This window comes from Sebastes fasciatus, chromosome 8 (assembly GCF_043250625.1).
Source record: "Sebastes fasciatus isolate fSebFas1 chromosome 8, fSebFas1.pri, whole genome shotgun sequence".
Lineage (NCBI taxonomy): Eukaryota > Metazoa > Chordata > Actinopteri > Perciformes > Sebastidae > Sebastes > Sebastes fasciatus.
Genome location: NC_133802.1, coordinates 5,604,247 through 5,619,298, shown reverse-complemented (window position 1 = coordinate 5,619,298; position 15,052 = coordinate 5,604,247). Strand labels below are relative to the sequence as shown.

The 15,052-nt window shown below is 40.6% G+C and overlaps 1 protein-coding gene across 5 annotated transcripts in view; it reads right to left on the bottom strand.

Annotated features, from left to right (window-relative positions):
• Positions 1-256: 256 nt before the first annotated feature.
• Positions 257-15,052, bottom strand: part of kcnq2a (potassium voltage-gated channel, KQT-like subfamily, member 2a) — a 46,216-nt gene continuing 31,420 nt past the window's right edge. For 3 of the 5 annotated variants that reach the window (XM_074642941.1, XM_074642943.1, XM_074642945.1), the window contains 5 exons: positions 12,378-12,395; positions 11,515-11,620; positions 9,371-9,502; positions 5,366-5,459; positions 257-3,931 (listed from right to left, as the gene is read on the bottom strand). In XM_074642941.1, coding sequence (XP_074499042.1) covers positions 3,062-3,931; positions 5,366-5,459; positions 9,371-9,502; positions 11,515-11,620; positions 12,378-12,395 — 1,220 coding nt within the window. In that variant the 3' untranslated portion in view covers positions 257-3,061. The remainder of the gene's footprint in view (positions 3,932-5,365; positions 5,460-9,370; positions 9,503-11,514; positions 11,621-12,377; positions 12,396-15,052) is intronic. The other 2 variants (XM_074642942.1, XM_074642944.1) reach the window with 1 other exon arrangement.

Below are 15,052 nucleotides of genomic sequence, written 5' to 3'. Positions count from 1 at the left end.
ATAAACCACCAAGTCTGTATAAACATATGCATCAGTTGTTAATACGGGGATTTTGGTCCAAATCTATCTATCTATCTATCTATCCCTCTACTTCTCTCACATGTTTTAATAAGGACCCACTCAACTGAAGCTCTAGATTGCCATCTACTGATAGGTGGCCACTGTTACACCATACGGCTGATACATTTTTTTTACGGTGAAACAGTGGACCATGACACAGTATTGCTTCACTGACATAGAACATAAAAACGGGAGACCAAAGAGGTGATTTCAGTGATGTACAAAGTTTTATTATTGAAGGTGCAGTTGCATGATGGTGTTGAACTAAGAGCTACTGTATCATATAAAACCCTACAGCTCCTTTCTTTGGGTTGTAGAAAACATGCCAGTAGGTTTGTTCCTTCTTTTCTGGAAAAAAAAAAATATGGATTGTGTATCTTGTGTGATCAGTCTCTACTAAATGATATTTTCAGAATTTGCTATGACCTGGATTGTTTTTTACGGTAATAAGAACTGTCCATGCTTCAGATGTCCCAATCCCCATGCTTGTAGCATTATCAATGGCTGAAATTGTAACAGAACAACTGCTCTCAGGCCACAGAACCTTCTACAACACCTGAAAATGCACTTTTATGAAATGTTTCGAATGAAATTGTTTACTTACAAAACGATGGATTCGGGTGTGAAAAATAAGGCCATGTTAATGTTGGTTCTTGATTGCCTAGCTTGCTTTTTATTGCATTTCCTCATTTAGTGCAGAACTGACAAAGCAGCATAGAGTCTAAATGACTGACCTATGCATTGCAGGCTAAATACCATCATGTCTGATCAACTTAATAAACAAAATATATGAGTTAATGTCCATTTGAGCCCATATTGTTTCCATATGTGGCATTAAACATCTGCCTTTGTATTTAACGTTTACATAATTCATGGACATATTTGCCCAGAAAAGAAGAGCCATTGAAATTAGCAAGCTCAGGCTGCATTTATATGATTGGAACTCAAGCAAATCCCGATAAAAAAAAAAAAAAACGAACATATTGTAGCTTGAAACCAGTCATGCATGCACATTTTCATGTTTTATTCACCCCTTTGTTTGTCTGTATAGAAGAGAAACACTCTTGGAATTTGTCTGCTGACTTTTTGTCTGGATTTGTAGCCTGCTGAACGCAGTCTTTAAGTCAACCATTTAACATGCCATGCAGCAGGTTCACTGGTTTATTGATGGGGAAGTTATCTACAAAACTTTGAGGGGAGTTCTTCTGTAGTATTCAGTAAACAACAGGCTGAATTAATGATGCTGAAAAGCAAGCACATTTCTTTTTTCTTTTTTCTTTTTTTACTCTGCAAGAATCTAATTGATTATCATAGCTAAGGTTTTGGCATCATAACACCTCAAGTCATTCAAAGGTATAGAAGTTATCAAGACACTATGCTAACCGTGTGACAAGACTGAAACACTCAGAAGAAGTGCTCACTATTCATAAACGAAATCACTGTTTCATTCAAATCAACGTCAAATATAAGTTCAATGCAAAATGAAGTGTGACGAATCACACTCTCATACATCTATACTTTCTTGTACCTTTCATCACGAATAAATACAACGGAAATGTCCCCAACTAAGTTAACCCTCTGAGACCCGCAATCCCGACCGACTTTACTGTCTTTCAGAGGCTGTAGCAGGTTCAGTTTTAGAGCTAGAGTGAAGGTACAGATATTAAATGAAACTAGAAGACCGAAGGAATTCATTAGAAATGGATTGAATAACACTCCAAATTTGGGATACATTTTGGCGAAGAAAAACTGCCATGGCCATTCATTTCATTCGTTTCAAAGGGGTCCCTTGACCTCTGACCCCAAGATATGTGAATGAAAATGGGTTCTATGGGTACCCACAAGGCTCCCCTTTAATGACCTGCCCACTTTATGATAAATACATGCAGTTAGTTTAGGGTAAAAACGATGCAGTTTTTTGCATGCAGTATTAAAGTGTTAATTTTGTCTATTCTAAAATTGTGTATTTGAATATTGCTGCATACTAGGGTCCCTAAACAGTCTAGGAATTACATACATAGGGTATCTCTGTAAAGGTGAGACTCTTGTGGATCCAATGAGCCCAACTGTATTCATGTGTGATGATGTTAGTCGCCATAGTAGCCATTTCATTGTAGTGAGACCACTTTTGAAACTTGACCTCACTGTATATATTGACCTGTGGTGACCTCTAGGATAATCACAGCCTCATGAAACTTTACAGCCACAAACTAGAGACCTAGAGCATTCAGAGGATGGATGGGCATGATTCCTAGGTAGATTGAGAATAAGGGGGTTTCTGAGCAGTTTCCGTAATGGAAGTGCTCGCCATCTAAACACAGAAATTCTTGCAGAAATCTCAAAATGTCAAACGTTTTTGACACCAAATCACAGCATGGCTTTTTCTATGGTCATCCACAAGGTCTTGGTGTCTTAATGTGGTATTTTGGAGGGATTATTGATAATTTTTTATCAATTCTAGAGTGGTAAAAAATAGTTACATTAAGCAGCAAATCTGTGTAACAAATGGTATCAACCCAAACATTGCTGCAACAACTAATGAGACATAAGTGAGCATGGGAACCACTTGCCACACAGTGTAAACATCTACTGCTGACCTGCTATCTCCCCCTAAAGACTCCCTGTACCCACCTAGAAAGACAAAAATGTTTCTATCGTGGGTCTCAGAGGTATAAATGTCCCTAAACAGCTATTTAACCAAGATCTTGATGGATGCAATGCAGCTGTAATTAAGCATTGCTTGTAAAGTGTTACATCACAAACAAAAAAAGGTGCTAAAGGATAACCCCATTGTTTTAAGGACATAGTTTCACCATCTTCAGTGATAAACTGCTAATCGTAACCATTCACTTAACCTAAAATGTGTGTGTAATAGCATCAGCAGCAGCAGCAACAACAGTCGGTCAGTTGGCTACACTGTCTCATGTCTCCTGATGGCACCTGAAGCACCGATCTGTTTCACCACCAGCCTCTCTGCCAGGCGGAGAAAGTTCTTCCTGACCTACTTCAGTCCCAGCCATGCCCTCTCTCCAGCTGAGACCTCTCCGGTGAAGGACAGAGGTGAGGGAGCGTAGAGGTCAGAGTCTGTGTCTGATTCTCCCTCTGCTATGAAGGGTCTGACCCTGGCACAGAGTGAAGGTCCAGTCGCGGCTTCAGTCGCTGCTCCAGCTCCTCCTCCTCCTCCTCCTGAGCCTGCAAAGAAAGTAGGCCCAAAGAAGTCCTCCTTGGCCTGGGAGATACTGAAGCCGCTGAAGGAGCGCTCCAGCTCCTCGTGGTCAACAGACGGGATGGACAGAGACGTGTCGCTCTCCACGGCGGTGGCATCCTGCTGACACCTCTGCCTCCTCCTGTGGCGCCTCCTGCTCTGGGAGCTATCTCTGCCGCTGCCGCCCGGGGCGGAGGAGGATCGGTCGTGAACCGGGGCGGGTGGAGGCGGGAGGCGGAACAGGGTGGGCGAATGGTCGCCGCTGTAGCCGACTGGCGAGGGGGTGTTGGCCACACTGCTGTTCCAGGCGGGCTGGCTGAGAGGGTGCTGCAGCTGGTGCTGCCAGGAGGTAGAGGGCCGGCTGTGGCTGCCAGAGGGAGTACCCACCGATATCGCCACAGACCGACCCAGCAAAGGATCTTTCTTTTCCAAAGAACCATCGGAGCACGGGACATCTGCAGGTGGGCATGTCTGCAACAACTCCTTCTCCTCCTTCACAACCTGTTCTCCCTCCTTCTCCTGCTTGCTCTCCTCCGGGCTGTGGTAAGGCGGGGCTGGATACGGCTCTTTGGAGTTGAAAAAGGCATCTGTTTCCGACTGAGGGATGCCCATACGCTGCACGTACACATTGACCAGGAAGTCAAGTTTCCTGTCCATGCAGCACACCTACCGGGAGACAGAAAAACACACAATGCAGAAAAGGTGTTCCATCTCCACAATTAAAATATCCCTTTCACGTCCTCACTAAGAAAACAATTGTATAGTAAAATAGTATATTTTTTCTCTTTGCATTTTTATGCCCTTGGGGCAATTACATCAGACCCCACTTCTGTTTTTAATATAGGCCTCTACCAAACTGTCTCTGTACTGTTATTATGCTAGTTATAGTTTAGTATGCCAACATATGTCAATTTGTATTACCAGTACTAGTATTATTACCATGTATTTATTCTAGATATTTTCCATATTTTCAGTAGGCTACTTTGAAAACATCTCAATCATACTGATATAAGTTGTTCATCAAATATATAATGGAATAACATTAAATATGATATTAACAACAGTGAATGATTTTGTTGTATTTCATGAAAATTGTAAAAGTAGCATTACTTCTTTTACCACAAAAATTATATTTCAAGCATTTGATAGAGCATGTTCTTTGACAGTAAAATTCCTACTTTTTATTATTAGTATTAGTTAGTATTAGTAATTTATTTCTGCATATATATAATGAATAACATTAAAAGAAGAATAAAAATCATATCAACAACAATGAATGATTAGACTTTTTGTATTTAGTAGCAAATAGTAAATTTAAATTACATTATTAGCTTTATATTATTTTATTATTAGCTCAACTGTACAATAATTTGTGCAATAATTCAACTGTGTAATACTCTGTCAATAATACTGCATGTATACTGTACATTTCAAGAAATACTCTTATTTCATTCTTATTTAAACCATTCTGGCATTTAAATTTACAGTAACAAACTAAATAGAACCCACTTCTCTGCTTTTTGTATTTACTTATTTGCACTGTGGTTATATGTCATATATTGCACGTCTTAATGCAAATATTTGTACATATTTCACAATATATTCTCATTTCTTATTTTAACTTATTACTTACTTATAATTCTTTACATATATTGTGTTTATACTGTCACATTATGTACTATATTGTAGCATTATGTGCATAATTTACATGTTACATACCCTGTTATTTCTATTTTCTTACATTTCGTTATTTCTTTTCCTAATATTATAAGGGCAATTGTAGCGCTCCAATTTCCCCCCGGGAATCAATAAAGTATTTCTGATTCTGATTTACTACCTTTACCATAAAAAGACAATTGAACAAGTGGATTTCTTTAGCATAACATACCCAAACCGAGTGGCAGAGACGGCTCAGTCAAGTTGAGTTAAGTTCGACACACATTTTGATAAGATACAGTGACTCAAAATGTGCTTCACCAAACAGTCAAGCAGAACATTTAAGGGATGATACTGATTATCAGAAAAACATAAATACACTGCAACGACTTCAGCTTAAACCAACTGGTACTACTTTTACACAGCTGGAAGAAACATTCATACCTGCTTTTCCACTTTGATCAGACGTCCCATCATGCTCGGGTCATCTGCAGCCTCTCCGTCAGCTTTAGGACCTTTACCAACGATCTGGTCAACTCTAGCATTTGACAAAAGTAATATCTGAGATTAAAAAACACTCTGTTCTGCCACACGGGTTTAAATTTAAGGAGTTCATGATGCCATAATGTGACATGGAAATCAGGTAAAGAAAGATCATCAAGCTACAAATATGTTTGGAATGAATGAATGAATGAATGTTGGATGTGAGCATTTCCTGAGAAACTATTGAGTTCAGTTGCACGGTGTGGATGCATGCATTATGAGATCAGGCGGTGTTTAATGAAACAAAGTGTGATTTTGCCTAAGGGCCAAAATGCATAAATTGGCATGCTTTTGTTGTGCTTCATGCTTCATTTCCATTGCATCCTGCTGGGGGAGCTCTCCTCCTGTCTCTCATATAAGAGAGCAAGCTTCTAGCACTGTCAAACCCCTGTTGAGTGAGGCCATATGACATGACTCATTAACATTCAGTGAGAAAAGCGCCGGGATGTCTCACTTTTTCTTTTCTTTTTTTGTTGCTTTTCTTGACAGCAGCTGATATAGTGTGACACGATAGCTGAAGTAACTGCACAACATCCTCATAGTAAAACTGTTTGACGAACCCTTCTCTTGATTCTATTTAATATAATATAGAATGTTTAACAATGCTTCATCTCAGCATGTGTTATCTAGCTCAGTGGTTCCCAACCTGGGGTCCTGCGCCCCCCTTAGGGGGGCGCCAAAGATCACAGGGGGTGCGCCAGGATTTATCAAAATAGATTTACACATGTATAACTAATATTGTAATAACACACTTACTGGATAATTTCTACAAAAGACATTGTGTTTAAATCCATTATTTCTGCACAGTTGCAAATAAAGATCACTCTACACTAATATTATTAATATTACATTATTAGTAGAATTAGCTGTAGTGGCTGCGAAGGATTGTTTCAGACTCGTGTGATCCAAACATTTCCAATAACTCCAGAGCGTGATTAATATTTAATTGTGATTAATTGCATGATTGTCCATACTTAATCACGAATAATCGCAAATGAATCACACATTTTATATCTGCTCAAAATGTACCCCTTAAGGGAGATTTGTCAAGTATTTAATACTCTTATCAACATGGGAGTGGACAAATATGCTTGCTTTATCCAAACGTATGTATATAATTATTTTTGGAAATCAATTAACAACACCAAACAATGTCAAATATTGTCCAGAAACCCTCACAGGTACTGCATTTAGCATAAAAAAATATGCTCAAATCATAACATGGCAAACTGAAACCCAACAGGCAACAACAGCTGTCAGTGTGTCAGTGTGCTGACTTGACTATGATTTGGCACAAAACTGCTTGTGATTATCATAAAGTGGGCATGTCTGTAAAGGGGAGACTCGTGGGTACCCATAGAACCTATTTTCATTCACATATCTTCAGGTCAGAGGTCAAGGGACCCCTTTGAAAATGGCCATGACAGTTTTTCCTCGCCAAAATTTTGCGGTAGTGTTATTTATCCTCCTTTGCGACAAGCTAGGATGACATGGTTGATACCAATGGATTCCGTAGGTTCTCTTGTTTCATATGATGCAGTATTTTCAACTTCAACATCAACTGAGCCCGCTACACCCTAAAAATCACAGATTGTGTTAATGCGCAGTATCTTCACTCTAGCTTTAAAACTGAGACACCTCCGAAAGATCGATAGCGTTAATGCATTAAAGAAATTAGTGGCGTTAAACTATTTTTAAAGTTGACAGCCCTAGTTTTTATCTAACGAAATATTGTGCTTCAATCCATATTTGTTGGCGTTTAGCCATTCAAAAACAATATTTTTACTGCAGTCAAAAAACTGTTTGCTCTCCCGCCTGCCGCACGCAGAAGGAGGCACTGACGAGTTATATGCCATTAAAGAAAGTTGACTTCTTAAAAAAAAGACTAATTTAATACAGTTAATCACTTTTTTTATCAATTTTGTTTGAGGATTTGTAATTTCTTTCAGGTTGATGACATCAGAAAATATGGGGTGGTGGGCCTCAGCTTTGCTTACATACAAGTAGGGGTGGCTTCAAGGAAAATAGGTTGGGAACCACTGATCTAGCTAAATGAGACAGGTTAAGTGGCTTGAACTCAAAAGGGGTTCTGTCAATCAAATAATAAGGTAGCATATAACTGCTTGAATATTTGGACTGTGGTATGAGGAGGAGAATGCTGGTAACATGGTCATTCTAGAGGTGCAGTCTATTAAGCTAACCTAGGATCTTCAGTGGACTTCTTATGGCGAGGTGTTGATGGGGCAGGGGGCCCCACAATCATATCTATCCTGGCAAGGCACACAGAGACGATATGAGTGCAATGCAAAATGAAGCAACGTGGGAATCACATCAGCTATGGAAAACAAGTTTCAATATATTCCACACACACAAGATATACTGACTTGCTTCGTGGGTGAAGGGTGCATGTATTTCACTGTTGGAATATATTTATTCTACATGTTAGACCTTTAGGGGATCACAATGTGAGGAGCTACTTTGCGGGAGGTAAAACAATGTGAATTATACATCAATGTCGTATCTAAAATGAATTTGTGACGCATTCAAAGCTGAAGGAGTGAATCACAGTTTGATATATAAATGTTACAGACTGGGATCTGAATACATCACATGTCGTTGGACAAATGAAACAGGCAAATCAATGACTTGTGTGTCACGACATGTGTGTATCCAGCGACACCACAAACACTGTATTACTGAATCACATCTCTACTGTTATGCTGAACTTAAATCATTATTATTATTGAACTAAAGAAATAACTCTGAAAATGCTTCCATGTATCCTCCATATCCATCCTGACACTTAGGCTGTGTTCACATTACGAGCGACCAAGCCCTCAGGAAGAGCGCCGGGCTTTGAAGCAAATTTTCGTAGTGGCCAAATGGTGGTACTACAACTTCCGCGTCCGTCACGGGATGCCATTATGCCCCAAAAGACTTACATTGGGAAAGAGACATCTGAAACTCGGCGGATCATTTTTTGTTAGGTAAATCAACTTCCCAGTAAAAACAGCCCTTATTTAAATTATTAGGTCCTAAATGTTGTAAAATGTACTACTAGCCGAATTCAGAGTTATTTTCCTTCTTCCGTTCATGTGAATGAGGCGGAGTTAAAGAAAACGTTACTGCGCCTGCTCTATGGGCCTAATGGATACGGAAGATCGCCGGATGATCCGGGTACTTTATCACTCGGCAGTCGAGCAATCGCGCTTCAGGCGCCACTGAGCAACTCTCATTGGAATGAACGGGAGTCCGTCTCCAACGCTATATCCAGTTCTCTCCATACATCCATGCGAGCGACCCAGCAAAAGGCTACCATTTTCAATGGAGGTTCTGCATTCTGCATTCACATGTAGAATCTGTTGGCAACAGTACAACATTTTTGTACCAGAAGCATTCTGGTTTTCGTTTGTAGTCCGAGGAGTTTATTGACCAATCACGTTCAGGGAGGCTTTGGTTAAATGCAGGTAAACAGTCCGTATGGAGAGCAAAAGAGACGGAATGCATTGGCTAAGTGCTATCACGGAAACCATCGGCTATCGTCTGACGATTTCGCTTTTTAATGGCTTAAATTTAGCTAGGAAGACTTGGCCCACATATCCGCTGGCTCCAACGGAACCCCAGATATATGGCCCCTACCCCCAAGAGGCTTATCCGTCGCCAGATCGGAAGCCGATGAGTTCAAAGATTGGCTAGTTCCCAATGCTATTTACGACATAACTACACCAGCGAGCGCTTGAGCAACACTTCAACGGTGACTCGGCGACAACGTAGCTGGCCACGATGGCCATTTTGTTGCTTTTTAGTCACCCGTAGTGTGAACATTGCTTGAGGGGAAATGAGTGTGAGTCAGATTTAAACTGGTACAAAATGATACTGTATAGTGAACGTTGCCTGTCCACTTGCCTGGACTGCAGGTTCTTAATGCGAGACAGCATGTCCAGGTGACCTGCAGAGTACTGCTCGATCACATCCATGACATCATAAGGCCGCAAGCTTTCCTTGAACCTCCTCTTTGACACCAGGAACTTCATGACGCTGAGGGAAGACATTTTTTTTTTTCATATGACACACAGAGTACATTAGTAGGCTTTTTTCACAGCTGACATTTTGATTTGTCAAAAAACAGGTCAGGGAAAAACATTGTGTTTTGGCCGAAAATATCTACGTTTCTAAAGTGACAGTGAAACTGAACTTCACATTGTTGGTTTCACACAGGATGCGAACCCCAGCGTTCTGGGTCAAAGTATCTCATCCACCATTCACTGACCTCCACCCCATATGAAGTTTCATGTTGTATATACTACAGCACCTCATGTCCACTACTGTTCCTGTCAAGTCAAGTCAAGTCAAGTCAGTTTATTTAGCACATTTAAAAAAGAACAGGATTTGACCCAAATTGCTGTCGCTAGAGGTCACTGTCGTCTTTTTTTATGCCTTCTTTTGGTGATCTACCATGTGAATAGATGATAAAACCTAATATTGGGTGTAGCAGGGCCCTTCTGACCCAGATCTATGGTGCTTATAACCAGCAATAACGCCTATTTAATGGCCTGATAATGCCGTTTTAGTAAGCCATGACATTGTGACAGTGAGCCAGCATGCACTATACACAGGACCCTGAAACTAAAGCAGCTAAATTGAATTCAGCCATCATTATTTTTTTCCTATTTACACTTTTTCCAACTGTGACATGTCAAAATGTCTTTCGTTAACAAGGCCCATTATAACAATTCGACACAGTAGATGCAGAAAACTCTTTTCCTTCTTGTGTGGTAATTCATAATAACTTGGGTGCTGTTTTCGTAGTTTGACAAAATAATCTCAACCTAAGGCCAATTTACTCGCTTTTTCCAGAGCTTTCCACCGCATCGCACGGTCCTCATCAGCACATGGCTCACTTGTCAGGCGATGACAGGTGGTCATATACAGGCAACTGAGCAAATTCCACCCACTGATGAAGACTGATTGAAAGTACCTAGTAAATTAAGATTATTTTGACAAATTACAATGTCAAAGGTCAAGAATGAACCTTCACGCTCAGACTTGTTTTCATAATTTTGGCCAACCTTTCTGTTGGTTATAACATTGAACTCAACAAAGTAACTGCTGAGATCTGGTAACACTACAACAAAGTCCAACAGGGCAAGAAACACGAGCAGTGAAGCGACCACACCGGTTATAAACAGGCCGACAGGTTAGCCAGATTAGAACCAACCACTTTATTTGGAGGGAAAACCAAAAGTGAGTGCTCCCAATTTCTCGCTAATATAGTTGTGCACACACACAACACAAGTTGATAAACATAAAGTTGGTCTGTAACAGTTTTGGCAAAAAATTACTAATCAACTTCAGTTTCTTTTCCAGATAAGTTTGACTAACTTGAACGGTTGTTTTAAATGTGTCTGGTTGTATGACTTCTTGTACCCTGACCCGCCAGATGGTTTGTTACACAGAACCATTTGAGAAGCCGTCATTGGAAACTGTTTGGAAAAGGGCAGGCACTTTCAAAAAAATACTTGGCAGGCGATTGGATGAACCATCTGTCAATCAAACTATTGCAGAGGCCAGTCGGGAGAAGAGCGAAAACATCGCCTTCAGTGCTGTTGCCTCACACACACCTAAGGCACGCCGGTAGCTGCTAGTAGCTCATCACAGGACGCTGATTGGTCCGTGGTGTGGCTTGCCAGACACAAACACATTACTTGAAGCCTGACAAGATGGATTTTGGTGTGAGATGTGATCCCATAATCTTGTGACACCGCGAGAATCCAGCTGCCCTGCAAGGACTTCTTGCCCCATCAGACTTCTTTTTAGCGATGCCACCATGTTCCCAAATCTCAGCAATTGACTTAAGTACAGTGTTATTATTACATATGAATGATGGCCAAAACAAAAAAAGTTCTCCTTTAAACACAATCAGAGCTAGTAAAGCCTGCATCATTGATGACCACAGGAAAAGTCACAAACACAAATCATAATTGCCTGTCTCTATGGGTGAAGTAAACATTGCAGAAACATTTAAACTGGGAATTAAAGCGAATCCTTACCAGATTGCCCTTATTGTTACCCTCACTCCTGCTGGTAGATCTTGAGTGAGAAACTCACAGTGGCAGCTCTTATCATCACCAATTTCCTCTCCTGGGAGGCTCGCCTCTACAGAGCAAAGACAAGAACACTCTTAAAGAATATCTTATCTGCTTTCACACGCCCAGCGTCCACAGCAGAAGCAAAGCACGGCTGTTGCTTTTAGCTTTCAAAGGTGCAAAATTCAATTACCAAGTTGGTTTCAAGCCAGTTAGCCAGTTTGTGAGCGTAGTGAGCGGGCTTTGTGGAACAACAGGAAAAAAAAGAACTTGGTGCAGAATTGAAGGATAGTGCTGATGGGATAAAAGCTTTACTGAAACCTTTAATGACAAGTACTCTCTTCCCACCACCAATTACAGTCTACATTATCGTCGTAATCTCTGGATTTTGATTTGTATACAGGCAAAGGTGTCAAGGCCTAATCAGACATTAGGTGAGGTTCTGGTAGGGAAAGTGAGGTCTCTTCATGCAACATAAAGTGGGGCTTTTGGACATTTTGTCTCTGGATCAATTTTGGATTATCTTGGCACCACTTGACTTGAACCCACGATTAACGTAGCCTACCACTGCTGTAGATAAATACAATAATCATCTGTATGGAGTTCTTAGAAACCTGATAAATACATGCTTGTTCTCAGCTCGTATCATGCTTCAGTCTTCAGTCATCATTGAGGGGTAAAAACTCATAAGAAATAAAAAGGGTTCATGTCAAGTGAACAAATCTCAGCAGATTTCAACATGCAGGTTTCTCAAACCGGTGAAGCTGACTTTTCTTTTGATTATTTCCCCCATAAAAGCCAACCAACAAGATATCCCAATGTCTTACTTATTAAACCTTCAATTGCTGCAAAGAGAGAGAGAGGAGAGACATGGGGAAAGATTTGTTATGGATTCTAGCAGGATGACAATGGCAGACAAATCCATTCCAAACATGGGAACTTGTGGAGTCCACTGAATGATTTCTGGCTCATGTTTGAAAAGGCTGGTCTCTCTTCTCTTACACTTACATGTACCAAACTGCATAAAGCTTTATATAACATATATGGTAAAAAAAAATACACATATATATATATATATATATATACAGCTAGACATTACAGAGTATATCACAGTCTAAATTGAAGACATGTCATGATGACTTGTCTGACCTGGAGTACTCTTCAGTCCAAAAGAGTCTTCACCCTGCATTTCAATCAGCACTTTAACATGCCATGAAGCAGAAGAAGAGAAACAACTAATGAGAATTGGTTCAAATTGGTTAACAAAAAGGCAAAGACATGGTGAAGGAGAGAAGTATATTTGTTGATAGTGACACACACAGTGGGCTGGATGACATATGGATGCAGTTGGGCTGTCTAGCAACAAATGATAGCTGGACACCAACATCCAAACCAACGGACCTCTGTCTCCCCAGCACAATGTTGAAATGAAAATCTGTCTTCCTCGTATGCTTGAACACGTGGGAGATTCTATATAGCAACTTTACCTGCATGACAGTTACTGCACAGTCTGTACAATGAGTGCTTAAAGTGGAAGTGAACCAGTCAACCAAATTAAGCTGGTTTACTAAATAGATTTCCACTGAACAATTATATTATATATCACAGTCAGATATGGCAAATATGATCAATGTCAGCATTTAAAAGAAAAATAAGCTTTGTTTCATCTTTCTTGGCGAGAGCGCCACCGTGTTGCAATCCTCTAGTCTGTGATGACACAAGGTTGGTTGGCTCGGTTGAGTGACACAGATACAACGGTATAGACCATGAGAGACGGAGACTGGGGAGACAATGCTATTGTATTGTTCCTGGATGTGAATTTGAGTTTTACAATGTTCAAACCAAGGACAAAACAGCCCATTTCATAAACTGCCGCTGAAACTGAGAACAGTAACGTTACTGCAGCGCTGGCTATAGTGACACTGAAGTTGCTGCAGCTGACTGTTTCCCCATCTCCTGTCCTCTCCCCTCTTTGATCATCTGTCTCTCCGCCTCTGCTGTCTCATTCAGACCGTTCAAAGACTACTACTACTTTATTCTGAAGCTCACAAGAGACATTATCGGCCTATTGTTAGCTTGGTTCTCCTTCAACTAGCTAACTAAATGACTAACTCAGTTATACTCCCAAGCCGATGGACACCACAGAGCGAAAAATGGGGCTCCCCTGCCCACATCGTTCGGAGCTGCCGCTAACAGCAGCCCACCAAGTCGGTCCGTGTGCACGCCGGCTCCTTGGAAGTATAACAAAGTTAGATAGTTAGTTATTTAGTTCGCTAGTTAAAGGAGAACAAGGGCAACATTAGGCCGATAAAGTCTCTAGTATTTGCTTTGGAGATAAGTTTTACTTTGTGACGAGAGAGGGGAGAGGACGGGAGATGGTAAGACAGAGACAGGTGATCAGAGAGGGGAGAGGACGGGAGATGGTGAGACAGAGACAGGTGATCAGAGAGGGGAGTGGACGGGAGACGGGGAGACAGTCAGCTTGACTCAGTGCCTGTCAGAGGGCTCTTTCAGTGCCACTGTAGCCAGCGTTGCAGTATAACGCTACTGATCTCCATTTCAGCAGCAGTTTATGAAATGGACTGTTTTGTCCTTGGTTTTTAAGATTGTAAAACTCATCTTTACATCCAGGAGCAATACGATAGTGTCCCCTCTTTTGTTTTCTTCTGTCCTGTGTCTCTTCAGTCTGCGTCTTTCACGGTCTCTACCATTGTATCTGTGTAACTCAGCCGAGCCAACCAACCTTGTCACAGGCTAGAGTACTGCAACACGGCGGCGCTCTTGCCACAAAAGATGAAATAAAGCTTTCTTCTTTTTTTTTTGAATGCTTACATTTGTCATGTTTTTTATATAATTGCTCATTGGAGTGGAAATCCATTTAGTAAACCAGCTTAACTTGGTTGACTGATTCACTTCCATTTTAAAGATAAGCTTGATTATAATAAATTAAGTGCCTTTGAATCCTCCTTGTAAAAACACAAACGCCAGAGAGATTTTGGAGTTGAGCTGGCACGGAACCACACAGAGCTCTGTGATGTTTATATCCTTCCACATCAACTGAACTCATAACTGTGGAAAGATCCAGAGTCAACAATGTGAACGAGAGTCAAATAAGCTGGTTTTATTAACAAGACTTCAGGTCTCCACTAAGATTAGATCAATATATTGGCTTTCTAAAATACATTTTCCTTTTACAAAGGCTTGTTGTGTGCACTGCAAGATATAATAGAGGCTTCTTTCTGACCACAGTTGTATGAAAACTGCCATAAAACCAGAATGCAATCTTATTTTCATTTTCAAATTTGATTTCTAATTTGAAACACTGAAGGAGCTCAGAGTTTCTCAACAATCAAACACGTAGCAGTTCATATTGGCTTAAAGGAACAGTTCGACATTTTGGGGATTGCGCTTATTTGCTTTCTTGCTGGGATGTTAGATGAGAAGATTGACGGTCAAGTAAGGTCAGTTTTATTTCTACAGCCAAAAATCACAAATCACAATT